The sequence below is a fragment of the Onychomys torridus genome, chromosome 8 (genome assembly GCF_903995425.1).
Source record: "Onychomys torridus chromosome 8, mOncTor1.1, whole genome shotgun sequence".
Taxonomy (NCBI): Eukaryota; Metazoa; Chordata; class Mammalia; order Rodentia; family Cricetidae; genus Onychomys; species Onychomys torridus.
In genome coordinates, this window is record NC_050450.1 from 96,478,580 (window position 1) to 96,498,398 (window position 19,819).

At 37.4% G+C, this 19,819-nt stretch overlaps 1 protein-coding gene across 1 annotated transcript in view; it reads left to right on the forward strand.

Annotated features, from left to right (window-relative positions):
• The window catches only part of Cep112 (centrosomal protein 112), a 385,003-nt gene that overhangs the window by 67,571 nt on the left and 297,613 nt on the right, over positions 1-19,819 (forward strand). The window contains exons 10-13 of the mRNA XM_036195322.1: positions 5,344-5,430; positions 10,988-11,087; positions 13,504-13,622; positions 15,135-15,278. Coding sequence (XP_036051215.1) covers positions 5,344-5,430; positions 10,988-11,087; positions 13,504-13,622; positions 15,135-15,278 — 450 coding nt within the window. The remainder of the gene's footprint in view (positions 1-5,343; positions 5,431-10,987; positions 11,088-13,503; positions 13,623-15,134; positions 15,279-19,819) is intronic.

A 19,819-nucleotide genomic window follows, 5' to 3' on the forward strand; every position in this document is an offset into this window, starting at 1 on the left:
AAGCTCCTGAGCTCAAGCAGCACTCCTGCCTTGGCCTCTTCAGAGGCTTGTTGACCTGCACCTCTGCCCTGATCTTGTCATTTAAAAATGTGTGGGAGATGTTTGTCTAAATAACTTTAACTTGTTTTTCTGTTACAGTCATTAATAATTATTTAAAAAATGATTTTTTAAATTTTATTTTGGTATTTGGTCAGTTTCAGTATCAAATATTAATTTTTGCTTATTTCAAACAAGTAATAATAAAAAGTAGCATTTTTATAAGCAAACTGCTCCTTTGCATGAGTAATGTGAGTAGCTGATTAAATAGAAATTTTAAAATTATTTTTTAATGGGAAATGCTTAGCTTAAAGTTTGTAAACATGAAGTTGAATAAAATGAACAAATGACACTGGCAGTTACTTTTAAATTTAATTAATCATACTTTAAGTAGCTATCTTTACACTCAAGGAGACTTCTATGTTAAGTGAATCAACATATTGATTAGCTTTATTAATTTTATGGGGATGTACAGCCTTGGAGCTGTTGTTAGAAGTAAACACTTGAGAGCAAATGGGGCCTAATTTGAGGTAGAAATTTCAGGAATTCTTTTTAAAAAAGCTTATAGGAAGGCTCTCTAAGTCGTGGAGTCATCCAGCTTCCGTTACTTTGTCTTTGCTGTGATTTCCACAGCCTGGGCTGGCCATTCTCTTAGTACTTTGAAGTTAGTTCTGATTTTAGCTTTCTCTTTACTTCTTCTTCCAATGTGGGTTGCTTAGCTGGGGTAGTCAAGGAAATTGTCTAAGGAGATTCTCTAGGCATATACTAGAGGTTAGTCAGACAAGGAAGGGCATTTCCCATTTATTCCAACTTTTTGCACTGTAAAATTTTTGATGGGACAAGTGGCTAGGTGGATACTTGAGTGTAAAGTAAACTTCTTTAAAGGAGAGCATTGGGAGGTGAGAATGAGCTGGAGACAGTCAGCTTTCAGTAATGGAAAAAGATAGCTTTTCAATGCACTAGTGTAAAAAGGGCTTCTCTGCTCATATTCCCTACTGGCTCACTTCAAAATTCTTAAACTTTGGCTCACTTGTTTATTTTTATAAAATGTGAAACTTAATGCACATTTATGCATGTACACATACATATATATAACATAAAGGAAGTATATGATACAATAAAATTCTCAAAGTATATGAATATTATTAAAATATGACTTCAAAACAATTTTTTCAATAAGCACAAGAAGATCCTCAAACCTTGTATTTTATTTCTAGGAAAGAAAGATGTGCAGAGCATCTGCAAGGCAGTGTAGAGTAGGAAACAGTGACATAGAATGGAGGAGACTTTGGCTTCTGTGAGCAGAGTTTGTGGTGGGGTTTATGGAGGAAGTGATGTTTGAGCCAGGAGTTAAATCTTGTGATATTTTAATAGGCATCTGAAGACAGGAAGGATGAAGCAAGGCTGTGTTTAGCTAGTGCTTATAACTACTTGGCTGTTATGTCATATGAAAGAAGAGAGTGTTGGTTGGAAATACATGTTGCTGTCAATAAGACAGGGAATCTCTGGAGGTTTGACTAGAGAATGACATTTTCACAACTACTTGAGGCAGCTAAATTGGCAGTGGTTTCTCAGCTGGATCAGTATGGTGAAAGATGGGAAAAGGTTGTAACAGTTAATGTGAGGGTTGATGAAGAACTGTCAGATTAGTAACAGTAAGGTTGCCAACGGAGCCTACTGGGATTGAATTTGGTGAGTCACTTAGACATTGAGAAGGAGGGAAAAGAGGAGTCTAAGATACAGAACATAGTAAGTGCTGATCTTGCTGATTGTTGAATTTGATACTCTATAGGCACCTATGGAGGTGTCGAGTTAACAGTTGACACAGAAGAGCTAATGCCTGAAGACAGAATTGTGATTTCTCTACATGGGGAAGCTACAGTTAAACATAGTTAAGGCCATCAAAGGCTCACATTTATAGATAGTAAAGATGAGTGTGAGACTTATTCAGGGAGAATGGCTACCTTTAAATAGTAGAAGAATGAGATAAATGCAGAAATCATAGAGAAACATTTCCCAAGACCCAGGAGATCAGCTAGAATATCAGCTATCACAGAAGCCAAGGCGAGGTAATAGGCGAGCTAGTAGAAGAGAGGCGGTCTTAGCAAGTTCCTCTGTGTGTTGCTCAACAGTGAAGATGGAGCTGCTTTGAGATTTGATGGTGTATGAAAAACAAAATGATGTCCTTGTGATCTTGAGGGTACTATTTTAATACAGAGTGAAAAGTAAATTGTGAAAGGAGTAAAAAAATTAGGCAAAAAATACAGAATACCCACAGAACACTGTATTAGTTAAAAATAAGAAATATTGTGAAAGCTCAAACATTTAAACAGCAAATGCTGTTATGAAACCTTCGTTGAGATTTTCCACGGTCAATTAAATAAGTGTTAGCAACTTACTTAGGAAAGGTAGCTCACAAACCTCCAGGATACAGTGTTGACCTCTCTGTAGAAAATCAGATGGCTGTGCTTGTATCACGTTTCTGGTCTATTCCATTAATCCATATGTCTATTTTGGTGCCAACACTGCAATTATATTATTATTATTATTATTATTATTATTATTATTATTATTATTACTGTAGTTTGCAGGCTTTTTATTTCTACTTTAACCATGTTGCTTTCTATGGATATGGTTATATTTTTATCTTTTTTTTTTTGTTTAACTTTGGTGGGTCCTATCTATTTAGAATTTCAGCCTTTCATATTTCTAATTTGGTGGAATATGTTTGTTAGATATGTTCTTAGGATTTTCTGTATTTATTTGCTATCCATTATAATCTGCCTTTTATCTCTAGTCTTACAGATTTTAGTCTTTTCTCTCTTGCTTATTATTGATTTGGTAAAAGGTTTGTCAATCTTGTTTATTTTTTCAAAGCACCAACTCTTTATTCATATTTTAGTTATCTTCGTTTGTTTCTATTTCATTGATTTATGCCCTGATCTTAATTATTTCTGTTTACTGGGTTTGGGTCTGTGTTGCTCTTGTTTTTATCCCATGCCTTGAGATGCTTCATGGTTGCTGGTTTGAGATTCTCCCTGATTTTGTCACATGAACACTTAGTGCTACAAGAACCGCTTTTATTGTATCTTACACATTGTAGGATGTTGTGTGAATTTTCCTTCAGTTCTAGAAATGTGTAAATACTTTTGATTTCTTCAGACTCAGTCATCATTCACTGGTGTGGTGTTTAGTCTCCTTGAGTTTGTGTATTTTCTGTAATTTCTCTTGCTGTTGATTTCTAGTTTTATTCCATGGTAAGATAGATTACAGAAAGGTATTTCAATTTTCCTGTTTGTTGAGACTAGCTTTGTGTCCCAGCACATGATCAATTTTAGAATGAGTCACATGGACTGCTGGAAGAATGTGTATTCTGTAGTGTTTGGGTGAATGCTCTGTAGCCTGTTAGTTCATTTTATCTATAGTGTCATTTATCTCTGTTGTTTGTTTTTTGCAAAAAAAAAAAAAAATTTTTTTTTTAAAAGTTATCTGTTAGTGAGAATATGGTATTTAAGTCATTATTATTGTATTGGTGTTAATTTGTGAGATTAAATCTCATAGTATTTGCTTTCTGGAATTGTGTTACCTGTGTTCAGTGTAATATTCTTAGAATTGTAATGTTCTCTTGATGGATTGTTTCCTTAATCGGTATGAAGTGACCATTATCTCTTTTGAGTAGTGTTGGTCTGACATCTATTTTGTTAGGTATCAGAATACCCACATCACTTGTTTCCTGGTACCCTTGGCTTAAATATCTTTGCCCATTCTTTCACCCTCAACTGTCTATCATCTTTTGTTTGTGAGCTATGTCTCTTGGATACAGCAAAAAGAGGGATTGTGCTTTCTAATCCAATTAGCTCTTCTGTGTCTATTGATTGGAGAGTCTAATCCATTGCTATTCAGAACTGTTATTGAAAGGTGTTTATTAATTCCATTTCCTGTCATTTTGTTGATTTTATAGTGTTTGATAGTTTTTAAGCCCTCATGTGGATGACCAATGTCTTGGAGCCTTTTTTTATTTCTTATGGCTTCTTGTTTACCATTCTCTCCCATTCAAAGTATTCTTCCAGGATCCACTGTAGTGTTGGCCTAGTGGTCATTGACTGCTTTAGGTTACTTTAATCATGGAAAGTTTTCCTTTTTCGTAACATTGTGACAGTTCTATTGGATATAGTACCTGGGTGGGCAGCTGAGCTCTTTTGCAGAACCTGGAACATGCTTTCATGCCCTTTTATCGTTGAGAATTTGTACTGAACACCAGCTCTTGCTCCATAGGCCTGCCTTTATGTGTGACTTGGTCCTTCTCTCCTGCCTCTTTCAATCCACTTTGTTTTTCCCTGAATTTTTAGCATTTTGATTCTAGTGTAATGGGAGGAATTTCTTTATCGGGTTCCACTTATTTTGTGTTCTGGATACCTCTTTTATCTGGATGGTCATCTATTTCCCTAAGAATTTTCTTCCATTACCTTATTGAAAAGAATTGTCTATGTCTTTAACATGGGATTTTTCCTCTTCTGTGCCCATAATTCATGAATCTGGTCTTTTCACACTGTCTCAAAGAGCCCTATATTTCATTCTCTTATATATATTTAAATTTATTGTTGGCCTTAACAAATGATCCATATCCTTTGACTTATCATTACATCTGACTACTATGTTTTCCATGTGAGCCATTCTATTGGTCAGAATTTTCACTGAGGTTTTTATTTGACTTCCTGAAAATCTAATTTTCAATGTTGTTTGCTTTGTTTTCATTCCTGTTTGAAATGAGCAAGCAGTTTTATTGACCTATAACCTATCAAGTAAGCTAGGCTGCTGGCCAGCAAGCTTCAGAGACCCCCTTGTCTCTGCTTTCCCAGAGCTGGGATGATCAGTGTGTACCACCATGCCTGGTTTGGTTTTTGTTGGTGTTCTTTCTTTTTCTTTCTTTCTTCCAGAGCTGACGACTGAACCCAGGGCCTTGCGCTTGCTAGGCAAGCGCTCTACCACTGAGCTAAATCCCCAACCCTGTTACATGGGCTCAGGATCAAGGTCATGATCACATAGTAAGCACTTTACCAACTGAGCTGCCTAGACATAGTAGTTTGCCATTTATATGAATATTGCTTCTTAAAATACCATATTTAAACAGCTAGGCTAATAGGAATATTTGAAATGAGCAAGCAAATATAAGCAAAGAAGGAAAGTTGAAAGAGACTTACTGAAATGAAAATACTAAAGACTGAAACATTGTGTGGGTTCGAATGTAAGAGCAGGACACCACTATAAAGTGACTTTCTGGTAACCTTTAAAATATTTCCCTTGAAGTTGGACATGAAAACAAAAATGATGGAAGCCAAGTTTTATGAAGAAAAACTTAAGCTGCAACAGAAACATGATGCTGATGTGCAGAAGGTAGGGTATATACACTTACGTTGTATGCAGTATTTGCTGTGCTCTAGGGCTTGGGATGGGACATGCATCTGTCCATCTAGCAACATATTAGGTATTTGATAATAGTATATCTTGTAAATGGAATTTGCCGAAGTAAAATCCTATCAAAAGTCATTTGTAAACTTTTTTTTGTAAAATATATCTATTTCTATCCCATTTTTATATTACCTGTTACTTTTTCAACTATTGTCTTAAGGCTGAATTTCATATAGTTTTTACTATATATGATTTTTGCAGCAGTGTGTGTGTGTGTGTGTGTGTGTGAGAGAGAGAGAGAGAGAGAGAGAGAGAGAGAGAGTGTGTGTGTGTGTGTGTGTGTGTGTGTGTGTGTGTGTGTGTGTGTGTGTGTGTTTGTATGTGTGCCCGTGTAGCTGAAGACTCTAGGACCAGAAAATGCTCTGCCAGTTGTAGATGTAACCGCCTTGTTAAATAAGAAACACAGCCAATTGCAGAGTTAAAAGCCAAGAAGTCAGAGCAATAGCTGAGAGCCGAAAACCTTACCCTTCACTGCTGCTGCTGTCTTTCCTCTCCACCAGAGAGCTACTTCTTTTTTATAGAGTTTCTGTTCTGCTTTCTCAATGGTTGTAAACCCAACCACATGACCTCCTGGTCACTGCCTGTCTGTACAGACCTCCAGGTAGTCTATGGTTGGTATTGAGATTAAAGGTGTGTGTCGCCATGCTGGCTGTATCCTTGATCTGCCTAGCTCTGCCTCCCAAGTGCTGGGATTAGAGGCATGCACCATCACTGCCCAGCTTCTGCTATGGCTTGCTCTGACCCCAAGGCAACTTTATTAACATACAAATAAAATCACATTTCAGTACAAATAAAATATCACTATAACCAGTGAGCTATTTTGAGACAGGACTCACTTAATTGCTCCCACCTACCCTTTCCTTATCATCTTCTCACCTTGGCTTCTGGAGTAGTTGGGATGACAGGCCTCACTCATCAGGTTTTGCACCTTTCATAAATTTGGAAGTAAAATAGCAACTGTAAATGCTACAATTTGTTAGATTCCAATTGTTTGTTTTTATGATTCAGTTTCCTTTTTTAATTAATTAATTAGATTTGATATTATATTGTTTCCCCATCAGGGCTCAAACTTGGGATTCTCCCACCTAGGCCTCTTGAGTGCCACTGTCCCTTACTTTTTTAGGTTCAAAAAGAACTCTTGGTCCCTTCAGAGAGAAGACCAAGGTCTATACAACAGATCTTTTATTTCAAATAAGGTTCATTTTCCTGAGGGCCCAAACAAACAAACAGAAAACCAAACCAACAACTTTTGGACTTAGTTCTGTTGGTATTGACTTCCTGCAGTTAGTGTAAATGCTAGCTAGCACTGACAATCAAGACTTCCTTTTTGAGTACAACTCAGATTTGTGCTTTCCAGTTTTTCAGTTTGTCTGCCTATCTATCTATCTGTCTGTCTGTCTGTCTGTCTCTCTCTCTCTCTCTCTCTCTCTCTCTCTCTATCTCTATCTCTATTTATTTATGTGCTCACTTACGTGTGTTACTGGGTATTGAGCCAAGGATCCTTAAGTGCTAGGGAAGTACTACACCACTACTCTGCTACCTTCCCACCCATTTAAAAAAAGGTTTTATTTTGAGACAGTATGTCACCAAGTATCCAGCCTGGCCTTAAGCTTATTCTGATCATCCCAAGGAGTTATATTATACAATTAGATTGTAATCTTCCCCAGTGTCTCAGAAAATATCAGCTGTGGTTTGCTATATAGAATTATAGTTCATGCTATATTTTTGTAATTATTAAAAATTTTAGTGTTAATTATGTGGGTTTTTAATACATAGGGTTTGTACAATAGAAAGTTTGCACGTGTTCTTTTAACACCAACCCTGTGTCTGCTTCTCCAAACTGAATAACAAAGACAATTAGCTGGGCATAAGAATTCCAGCACTGGGGTTCCAGGCTGGCCTTTAGCACATCTGTAGTCCAGGCAGCCCATGGATCATCATCCTCTTGCCTTGGTCTGCAGAGTAGCTGCTATGCACCACCAGAGTCGTGCAGTCTTGATGGCTGCAGAGAGAGGGATCCTGTCTCAAAAATTAGACAAAGGAAAACAAAGTAGGGGCAGAGTCAGAAAAGTGAGGCTACAGTGTCATGCATCCAAGCGTCTCTGAAAGAGAAAATGTATGAGATTTTAGTCAAGTGTATTCTTTGATTCATTGTGTGTGTGTGTGTGTGTGTGTGTGTGTGTGTGTGTGTGTGTGTTTGTGTGTGTGTGTGTGTGTGTGTGTGTGTGTGTAAATGAAACATGTATAAGGGTGTGATTGCATTGCATGTGCCTGTGGAGACTAGAGGCCTATTTTGCATGTCTTCCTCTATTGTTTTCCAATTCATTTCAGAGGCAGGGGCTTTCACTGAACCTGGAGCTTACCATTTTGGCTAGACTAGCTCACCAGGAAATGTCCCCCTTCCCTGGGATCTGCCCTTCTCTGCTTCCCTAGCTCTAGAGTTTTAAGTGCATTCTACCATGTCTGATTTTCATGTGTGTACTGGGATCTGAACCCAGCTCTGCATGCTTGTGTAACAAGCACTTTATACACTGACCCATCTTTTCATCCTTCATCTGTTTTCTAAGCAACAAGAAGGAAGCATCTCCTTATGTATTTGAAAAAAATGTGTTTATTTTCCTTTCCTCTTCCCCATTCAAATGATAAAAGTAATAAATGTTCTTGCTGTAATGAAAAAGTTATCTTTATAAAATTTTTATAATTATAAAATTTATGTAATGAAATTTTATTATAAAATATCAAAATAAGTAGAATAATTTGAGAAATAATGCATTAATGTACAGGATAAATGAGTTTGAAATATGTTTGGAAGAATCATGGTGATAGAGTTTGAAATAAGCTTTTTGGTATATGTATGTCTCAGTTACCTTTCTCATCATCATGACCAATGCTTGACAAGAAACATGTGAGAGGAAGGCTTTCTTTTGGCTTATAGTTTTAGAGGGTACAGTCTACCGTGATGGAGAAAGTTAGGGGAAATGCATCTCTGTGGCAGTGGGATGTTGCAGCAGCTGATTGCTTCATATTTGTGGAATGGGAAGTAGACAGGACAAGAAGTGAGGCTGGGTTATAAACCTCAATGCCTGACACCCAAAGCCCCACTTCCAGTGAGTACCCATCTCCCAAATGTTCCACAATCTCTTAGAATAGTCCTACCAGCTGGGAACTGCGCCTGTGGAGCATATTTTATATCCAAACCGAACATCCACCCTGGGCCCTGTAGGATCATGGCCCTCTCAAGATTCAAAATGCATCCAGTTAAGCTTCAGAAGATCATAGTCTTCCAGTTCTAGTGTTGTTCAAAAGTGCAAAGGCTATGTCTGAGACTCAAGGCAGTCCCTTAAATGTGACCACTTTTAAATTAAAAAGTTATATTCCCAGCATGTCATGGCATGGGGTAAACCATTTATGTTCCAAAGAGGAGGAAGGGAGAATAGAAAGGAAAGACCAGACCAAAGTAGCAAGGAAACTCATGGAAAATACAAATCTTTCCAGCTCCATGTCAGGCATGTGGGGCTTATGGTAGCATCATACAGGCTCTGTTGGGCTTGGGTAGCTTTGCTTCTCCAGCTCAGCTGCCTATAACACAGTTGGTCTCTCTCGGGCCATTGCCTGGTCTCATTGAGTTTCTAGAACCTAGCACTGTTAGTTCCTCATTCTTCATATTTACAAAACCAGCACCACATGGACAACATCATGTCTTCATGCCAATTTGAGCTATAGCTGAACTGCCTCCTGTGTCTTTGAGATTGAACTTGGTAAAAACACTTTGCTAGGTAACCCTGCTTGAGCAGGAGTCCCTGCTGGACCTCTTTGTTTAGTCACTCTTTTTTCAAATGAAAAATCTTAGGTAATTTTTCATTGCTCTATAACCCTGCTGGATGTGTGAAGTCTGAAGCTTCATGGCTTATTTCCTGTTGTTCCAGTACTAAATCCGTGGTTTCTCTTTAAAGGCACTACTCTCTTTAACAGACACACATCTTTTGTCCCTGTGTGCCCTGTCCTCAACTTTAGCTGGATTCATTTCTTTTTTTCTTTTTCTTTTTTCTTTTTTTGCCAAACTATATATTTCCTTCTGCTGTCATTCTCTATAAACCTGACTAAGGCAGTAAATAGTAACTATGCCACATCCTGAATTAGTGATGTTGTCTCATAATTTTCTTTGTCTATGACTTTTTAGTTAAACTTCATGTATTTTCAGAATATGAACAGAATGCAGCCAAATTCTTTGCCAGAATAAAACATGAATGGCATCTAGCCCAGTTTCTGAGAGTTGTGATTCCTGGTACAACCTCAGACTGTCCTTTATTGTCTCCATTTTTATTGGCATTCTAGTTTCCCAAACTTGAGCCAGAATAGCTTGTAAAGCTCTGCTTTTGGAATTTTAGTGTTTCTTTAGCTTGCAGTTCTCAGGTGTTCCTCTTCCCTCCTGCAATCCAGTTCCAAAGGCCTAAGAACCATGTGGTCAGGCTTATCACCACAGCGACCTAACTTTTTGGTACCAATTTATTATATTAATTAATTTCATACCACTAATCCCGAATACCGAAAGAAAAGCAGCTTAAGAAGGGAAAAAATATTTTGACTCATGGTTTACAGGGATATGGTCCAGCATCCATAGGGTTGAGACTGAAGTGAGAAAGATAAAGTAAAATACTGTTAATAAAAACAGCAAGAAAAACCCTTTTGGCATTGTGGAACAACTTTTCTTGCACTTGGTTGAGGGTTGGTTGAGGGCGTGTGGGGCTGCTATAGCTGTACTCTAAGAGCAGCAGCCAGACCCATCCCACCTCCCTCTGCTTTTCTTTTGAGCTCCTTGGTAACATTTTCTACTGTTTATTAACTCTCTTCCTTTGGTTATTTCTGTTTTTTGTTTTTTTTTTGTGAAGTATAAAATCATGGTTACATTTATTAAATGGTTAAATGTGAAAAAATGGTAAGTACAATTGCTGTAAAAGTTATTAAGATTTTGAGCTAATTATTTTCCTGATTCATAAAGTAAAGCTAGATAGAAATGGAGCCTTTCATATATCATTGTCCGTATGTCTAGGAAGCCTGGGCTCTAAGTAGTGAAAGAGCAGAGGACACTGGGTGGAGGACCCTAGGCTCTGTCGGGGAAGAGGTTGCACTCCAGGAAGTGGAGCGGAGTGTACTACCCAAGTTTCCAATGACTTCTTTCTGACACCTTATGACAACTTAATTTCCAAATTATGTTTTAGGGATTAATGTAATTCATTATTCATAGCCTTCTTAAAATTATATGTGAAAATTGTAGATAAAACATTGTGAAATGAGTGATTCTAGTGTGTTAATATTTTTATCAGTGTTTACAAACTAATTTGTGTATATAAAGTAATTTTGTATTTAGGTGGAATCATTTATAAGATTGATAGACTTGCAAAATACTTGGCTCACTTGTAATTACTTATCCTGTACTTGATTTTTTTTTTTATAAACAAAAGTACTGTACTTTGTTTTGTAGATTTTAGAAAGAAAGAATAATGAAATTGAAGATTTGAAAATCTTATACAAAAAGAAACAAACTGAAACTGAGGAGACTATAAGAAAACTTGAAAAGAAAGGTGATGGTGTAGGATGTGAATCTTCTAATGAAAATTTGAATTTATCTTAATGATTTAAAATTTAAAAATAAAATTTAATTTTTGAGATATGAACTTTCATGTGACTAGGTAAAATGTGTGTGTGTGTGTGTGTGTGTGTGTGTGTGTGTGTGTGTGTTTGAAAGAGAAATACAGAGAGAGAGAGAGAGAGAGAGAGAGAAAGAGAGAGAGAGAGAGAGAGAAGTGCAGTGGCAACTGGGATTAACAGAAAAATTGTAAATATATTTCCCATTTACGCATTCATTGAAAAGAATAAAGAAAACATGTAATTAAGTATTAAATTGGCTACATTATGAACCATACCATCAAAAATTCTCAGAGAAATGTGTCTTGAAGAAAATAATTTTTGTTTGATTTTGTAAAGTTGGACATGTTTTGAAGAAAATAAGTTTTGTTTAATTTTGTAAAGTTGGATGTGATTTAGTTCATTCAAGAGAGGAGTTCCTCCTACTGGGGTGGGAACTAAAGTTGGTGACTTGTGTGTGTGTATACACTGGGCAAATATTTGACCACTGCATACATCTCTAGCCCACAGACTTGTGGCTCCATGTGTCTGTGTCCATTTGTGGATCTTAGCACATGCTTTCATACAGGCTCAGAATATTTGCCTTACAGCCTTTGGATCAGTGAGAACGGGACTGAAGAATGAGGATTGGTAAAGGAAGAGATATAGACATTGGGTAACAATGGAGGACTAAGGGAGACTTTGATCTAGGATAGTGCCAAGGTTATTGGATTTCCCCCAAAACCTGAATGCGGTAGAATGGAGAGTAATATTTCTGACAGTTGAGCAGGGCAGCTACATGTGAGAATTAACCAGTGAATCAGGCATTTTTAGAATAATTTCTTGCTTTAAGCATTGACGAAAGTAATTAGTTCATTTTTTCTCTAATTGTTATCAGTGATAGCTAAAGTACCCTATATTTATTTATAGATTTTCATTCTTATTCTATTTCATATTAGGCACTTCAAATACCCTTAAGCTTGAAAAACATCTAGACTTTAATAAATGCTGTTTTCTTACCAGGAATGGTGATGCATATCTGTAGTCCCAGCATTCACATTGGAACCTGAGGCAGGGGGATTTCAGCTTCCAAGTAACTTAACCACATAGTGGTACCCTATGACAAGAATCAACAGCAGCAACACAAACAACAAAACAACAATGCCACACACATTTTAAGGTTTTCAAAATGCACTCAAGTCTTAGTTTAATGTTGGAGATATGAAGTAAAATATGCTGTGTGTGCTAAAGACCAGTGTCAGGTCCTCCTGGGTCCTTCTTCTCTTATTATTGCATAGCTAAGGTATAAGGACTTAAGAAACTTTTGGGGAAATAGTTTTGAAAATTCCACTTTAAAGTAAATAAAAACATAGATAAGATGTTATATTGAAGTAAAATTATGGCTTAATATATTTCATAATTTAGTACATTCAAATATATTAAAGAAAATTTCACTTAAACTGTGGCATTTTAACTAGAGGAAAGAGAGCAATAGCTTATATAATTTTTAAAAGTCTCATAACATAAAATTTGAAAATGATTTTAAACTACTTAGGAGCAACAGTATATTGTGAGGATAATGTATCCTATATTCAGTCAGCCCATAACTTCTGTGAACTTGTCTATATAGCACTGTTATGCCTTTGTATAAATAAAAGAAGTTGACATATCTTTCTCTTCAATGAAAATGGTCTTTTAAAAGAGGAAATCTGCAAGGAAATAGATATAATGTTCTAAGTGATTCCTGGAGTAAGAGACCTGATTTTGTGCAAATTAGAGGGATTTATTTCTCTCATTGCAAGGGGAGGGATCTATTTGGTGAGTGTTTAAAAAAAACAATAGCCTATGCTCCACTCCCTGAGTATATACAGACAGCTGATGACATTGGGCAGTCAAACCTGAAGGAGCATGTCCTCTGGAGCCTGCAGAGAGAGGCTGGATTATTTACAGTGCAGTTTTAAGATGTGGAAGAGGCAAGAGGTGGATTTAGAGAGCAGCTGGATCATAAGGAGCCATTGTCCCTGTTAGAGCCTTTGACACACATCCTTTAGGGAGGACAACTTTAGCATGGTCCCTATCTGGGCACTCATGGGATCTGCACCATTGAGTGGACTCTTTAAAGTGACAGAGGCCACAGCAGAGGAGAAATACTTGAGGCTAACATGCTGCTTTAGGGAGAGAGTAAACACTAATTAATCAAGCTCATCTACAATTATAGAAATGGCCAAAAGCAAGAAATAAGAGGGATTTTTGAAAAGTAAGACTTAGTGAAAAATTAAATTACCTATTAAATGTATCATTACATTGAGATATCATCAAATTCTAATGTGGTTCCTAGAACTGGTTTAACTATATTTTTATCGTTTCTGACAGTTCAGATCCTTATACGTGACTGTCAAGTTATCAGAGAAACTAAAGAAAACCAGATAACAGAACTGAAGAAGATGTGTGAGCAAAGCACAGAATCTCTGAATAATGATTGGGAAAAAAAGGTAAGCTCCTGAAGTCAGCCATGTGAGCTGTGGAACGTGGGTCTGAGCAGAACATTCTCAGCAAGCATGGAAAGTGATTAAAATTCAAGATAAGGGATATTTTCTTCTCAAAGTCTGTGGTCTATAGTTTTTGTCTTAAAGCCATATTTTTTACTTATTTTTATTGGATTAATGTTTTGCATTTTTTGGTCATAGTCAGTAGGTGTTAAGCAAAATGATTATGGAAATAATGGTTTCAATTTGGGATTTGGGTCATTTCTCTCTTAAAATGCCAGGCACCATTATATAACCCCGACTGAAGTTTACAGTGCAGACTTGTTTTGATAAGTAAAATCCTTAGTGGATAGTTCCTGCTTGCATGCACTGGTGAAACTCTGAGGTGTTGGTACTGGGGCTTAGTGATCATCTTTGGTACTTTTGAGTACTAGATGTAGCACACAGACTTCATCCAAATTACAGATTTAACAGTCAGATTGGAAGACGTGCTTACAGTAATCAAAACTGCCTATATTAAATTTCAAAGTCCAAGGGTTTTTACTCTTTTTGAGCTCAAAACTGAAATGAGATTCTTGGGACTCTTGCTAGCCTGGTCCTGTGCTTCCCGCCTGCTTTCTGCTTCTGTTTTCAGTATCTTCTTGTCAGGTGGGAATTCACTCTGCCTTTGTTAGCCCTTAGCCTTTCTCTCTGTTCATGGATGCTGAGTCAAAAGCATCTGTTAGACTCTTCTGAACTCCTGCTTCCCTATCTCACAGTGGCACTGGGTCCAGGGAATATAAACTAGATTCCCAGTAAGATCAAAGAAGGGATGGCCATAGGCTAAGAGCAGCTTTCAACCTCTGCCCTAACGCTTGCTACTGAATCCTTGTCTGGGCTCCCACTTTTGGCTCTGCTTCCTCTACCTTAGTCCACAGAGATTTTGTTAAAGCTTCATCCATTTAATCAATATAATATAAGAATATCAATCAATTAAGACCTTTGTATATGATGCTTGTGATGTACAATTCTTAGTTGTCAGCCTTGCTGTATATTTCACTCATAAACACGATCTTTGTGTTTATTGTTTGTATTGATTATGGAATCCCAAATGAGTATCTTATTGGGATTTGCATAGGTGAGGAAGAACCTTCACATTTGTATTGTACAAATGAAATAAGTGATACAGCCCTTGAGTTGCTATTCACAATGTACAACAGTGAGATTATTAATATTTCTGTTTGTATATTTTGCAGACTACTAATAATGTTGTTTAATTGAGAAATATACTATCAATCAGATTTACTTACCTTCTACCCAAGACAGAAAATTCCTTTAGTATTTGCCCATCTATTGAAATTTTCTGTTAGGGAGAGCAGAGGAAAACAGTATATGCTCTTTGTATGATATTGTTACTTGTGGTTTTAGATTCTTGTTCAGATCACTTTGTGGATATAAATAAGAGAATTGGAAAATATTTTTTGAATTTCAAAATAATGTATTCCATGGTTATGAGAGACTCTTGACTTCATTGTGCAGCTCCACAATGCTGTAGCAGAAATGGAAAAGGAAAAATTTGAGCTTCAAAAGCGACATACTGAGACTATTCAGGAATTGCTGGAGGATACAAATGTGCGTCTGAGTAAGATGGAGGGTGAATACATGGTGCAGACACAGTCCACAGTAAGTATCTGTCTTTTTTCTGTTTCACTGTTTACATCTAGCTTATGTTCCATGTCCTCATCCTTCACTGATAAACATTTATAGAAATTATTACTGAATTTAAAGAAAAGCATTACTTTATTACTTGCTCCAGTGACAGTGGACTGCACCAGAAGTTCACTAAGAGGTCAGACTCTGGATTGCTCAGTGTCTTCATCTCTTAAGAGTGGTTGTAGATCTTTTTTTTTAAATCATTAACATTTAGTTCAGAGAGAATTCTTTTTTCTTTTTAAAATTTCTTTTTAAACTGAAGACACGAGTGTTTTTTGATGATATTTAAAGTTGGTATAAAGGAAATTAGAAGTGTTACTGCTCTGGCATATTATCTTAGTAGAGTGTCATGACTGAGGCACGTATATCCACATGTCACTTGGAGAATTTGCAAATCTTTAATAGTCTGGGTGTCTTCTTAACTCTTTAAATGTTAAGTTTTCTCATTTCTGTGATATGAAAATAATAGTATTGGCACTATTAAATTAATATATAAATGAAGTTACATAATTAGTTTTTAATGTTTAGATTCTTTGAAAATACAACATATAAAAATTATAAAGTTATATAAGTGAAAAAGAAAGACTCAGCAAGACGCTAATTAATACTTACTTGAGGATGGGATTTTGGCCTCCATTCCTTGTGAAAATGACAAAACAGAGATGAAAAAGTCAGAAATGAAGATGGACAAAAACCACAAGAGGATAATAGAACTTTTTGAGTTTGTATTAGTTACATTTATCCCATTGTGATAAAATACCTTACAGAAACTGTGCAGAGAAAGAAATTCTTGACAAACCCAGTCTACAGAATCTACCCTTCATAGGCTCTCCCTAGCTGGAGAGTGTCCCACCTCCTAAAGATTTCATAGGCTTCTGAAGTGGCACAGCCACCTGGAGACCATGCTTTCAAAACATGAATGAACCTGTGGAAAACAGTTCAGATTGAAATCATAACAGCGTTGGAAAGGCAATTGAGAAGTTGAAATCTATCTGACAGGTTCAAGAAAGCACAGGATTCTGGGAAGCATAGGTGAGTTGTTGAACACAACCTGTGGAGACATTGGCAGCTCCGCAGGTCTGCAATCTGGGAGTTGTGAGGTCTGTAAGAGGCAAGGGTGAGGGCGCAAGGTGTTTGTTGATCATAATGCTTCTGCATTTGCATGTGGTTGAAATGTCCCTGATGCAACTTTCTAAAGTGAGAGACTAAGCTTATGGAGCACAGGTTCATCTGACTTGTAACTCCTTAGGGAACACTGGTTGATCATCTGGAGAAAAGAAGCAGTCTCAGAATCTGCTGCAGTTTGCTAAGTGTGGTGGACACAGTTCCCAGAGCCCCTTTGAATTCTTGGGGTAGCAGGCTGTAAAGCACCACTGCCCCACCCCCCAAAGAAAACAGTGAAAAACCGAGTTGCTTATAAGGAAAAGAGTATCAAGATGCCTTTAGACTCTTTAAAATCTCAGTGTTCAATGCCAGAAAACAGTGGGGCCACGCCTATAAGGTGCATGTTAGAAACAAAATGTGGCCCCTAGTACTTTCCAAATGAATAAGTAGTTTTATACACTAGCAGATACCTTGCTAAATGTCACTATAAGTGCCTTTAGAAATGGTATTTGTCATTATTTTGTGCTCTTAAATATTTTTTCATTCTTTGTGAGAAATGTATTTATAGAAATCATTTTTTAAAAGAGCTATTTATTCTGGCTCTTAGGTTTTATTTTGTGTTTTTTCCCCTTGAAGTTTATCACTGCTCTTCATTTTTATCTGTGAAAGCTTCTTTGGCTCTACCCTCATCAATTCATTCTTTAATAGGGTTGCTTTTGCTTATTATGTCTGTCACGCTTTTTATTTCAACTACTTTTTCATGCCCAGTATCTTCATTTGACTCTAAAAAAGCCCTCCTAGTTAATTTTATCTTGTGTCATTTGTGTCATCTCGAGTATATTTATTAGGTTAGATCTATCTGGTGTAATTATATTTAGACTATTATAATATACTATAATATATTATGAATAATTACAATGCATATTGCTGTCCTGGTTAGTTTTTACTGACAACTTGACACAACCTAGAGTCACCTGGGGAGAAGAAACCTCAATTGAAGAATTGTTTAGATCAGATTGTCCTGTGACCATGTCTGTGAGACATTGTTTTGATTGATGATGGAGGGCCCAGTCCATTATGGGTGGAACTGACCCTAGGTAGATAGGTTTGATATATGTAAAAATGGTTAAGCATGATCTAGTGAGTGAGCCAGTAACTAGCATTCCTCAGTTTCTGCTTTACTTCCTGTTTGTGCTCCTGCCTTGACTTCCCTCAGTGATGGACTGTGACCTGGAAGTGTAAGTAAATAACCTCCTTTTTCTTGTGTAGCTTTGGCCATGGTATTTATAACAGTAACAAAAAGCAATCTTGGACAATTGCATTGTTTATTTAAAAATAAACTTGTTGACATTCTTTCAACATAGCTTCCACAAGTCTCAGTTATTTTGGACTGAGAACTCATGTCCTCTGGTTATTCAGATATGTATTTGGAAAAGCAGGAGATCAAGTTTTTTTATTGGTCAACGAGAGCTTGTACTGCCTAGTTCTATGTCAACTTGACACAAGCTAGAGTTATTTGGGAAGAAGGAATGTAGCACAAATCTTGACAGGTCTTATTAATAAAATCAAACCTGAGCCAGGTATTGGGGTGAATGCTGGAAGATCAGAGAAGCAGAACAAGCCACAGCCACCTCACCTCGCCAGTTCCTCAGCTGATCCTGTTTCCTCAGACTGGATGCCTCTCAGCTGAACTGTGCTGCTCAAAAGCCTAAAAGCTTAACCAGCCTAGTTCCTGGTTTTCACACCTTATATACCTTTCTGCTTTCTGCCATTACTTCCTGGGATTAAAGGCATAAGTCACCATGCCTGGCTATTTCCAGTGTGGCTTTGAACTCACAGAGATCCAGATGGATCTCTGCTTCCAGAAGGATTAAAGGTATGAGTGCCACCATTTTCTGGCCTCTATGTCTGTCTAGTGGCTGTTCTGTTCTCTGACCACAGATAAATTTATTAGGGTGTACGGTATATTGGGGAACACAATATCACCACACAGGAATGTCAATTTAGAAAATGCTCTCATCTGATTGGCCTGTGGGCAAGCCTGTGGTGTATTTTCTTAATGATGTAGGAGAGCCTAGTTTGCTGTGTGTTGTGCTGCCCTTGAGCTGGTGGTCTGAGACTGTATAAGAAAGCAGGTTGAGCAAGCTATGAAGAGTGAGCAGCATTCCCTCCATGGCCTTTCTATCAGTTCCTGTCTCCAGGTTCCTGTCTTTAGTTCCTGCCCTGACTTCCTTCGATGATATAGAAGTGGGGGCAAAATAAACCCTTGCCTCCCCAAGTTGCTTTTGGTTCTGGTGTTTTATCTCAGCAATAGAAAACAAACTATGATAGAGCTTGTTCAAGTAGTGAGGAAATGGTGAGCCTCAGGATAGAGACTCCTGAAAAGGCCCATTGGCAGCTTCCCAAATGTCAGATGCAGGCCTCACCAATCCTAAAGGAATATAACTTTGGAGAGAAATAGTGTCCCTAAGTTATAACAATCAGCTAATGGTGTTTAGAGGGAGAGGTGATGTTTCAATGAAAGAAGCCCTAACTTTATCAGATTTGTTCATCTTTTATAACTCCTATCTTTTCTGTTTCCTTTCCTCCTGTTTCCCTGCCTCCACCCCACTCTTTTTTCTTTTTTCTTCATCTTTTCATTTTCCCTCTTCCCTTCCCTTCACCTTCCTATTCCTCAATTTCTTCCCTTCCTATTTCCTATAACTTTCCTCTTTCTCTTCCTGTCTTCCTTCCCCCTACTCTTCTCCTTCCTTTACCTTCTCTTTCCCCTTCCTCTTCTGTTTCCATTTTTCCCCTTCCCCATTCTTCTTCTCTTTCCTTTCTGTCGTTTGAAGCAGGTCTTGCTCTGTGTATCTCAGGCTGGTCTGGTACTTACTATGTAGCTAAGGCTAGTCTTCAGTGCAAGCCTCACCAGTGTGTTGCCATGCAAGTCCTGCTTCTTGTGTCTTGTTAAACAAATCTCTCTTTACTAAGAGTGCAGGATAGTTAACCTGTATGCTTTACTAAAGGCTTTAAAGCTTTGTTTTTACATGAGTTTTTACTCTCTCTGGTTGTTCCTTTTTTGTGACTCGTGAAAGATTAGAATCTAATTTCATTATTTTTACGTGGACAGTGGGAGACCAGCTCCCACCTTTTAAAGGTTTCCTATGAGGAGAGAGGAATAAGAAATGACAGATAGAAAGAGACCTAGAAGATAAGAGGAAAGACAGAAACACAGGATAGACTTGGGAGGGCCCAAGTCAAAATCCACCAGCCCCTTCTGTCTCTTCAAAAGGGATTTTTATAACAATGCCAAGGGGTGGGGCAAAAGACCTCCCCCTTGCTATATCAAAGCATACCACACAGCCAAGTGCAGACCCTTCCAAACACCACGTAACCACACCTGTGGTCAAATCATCCCCTTATTC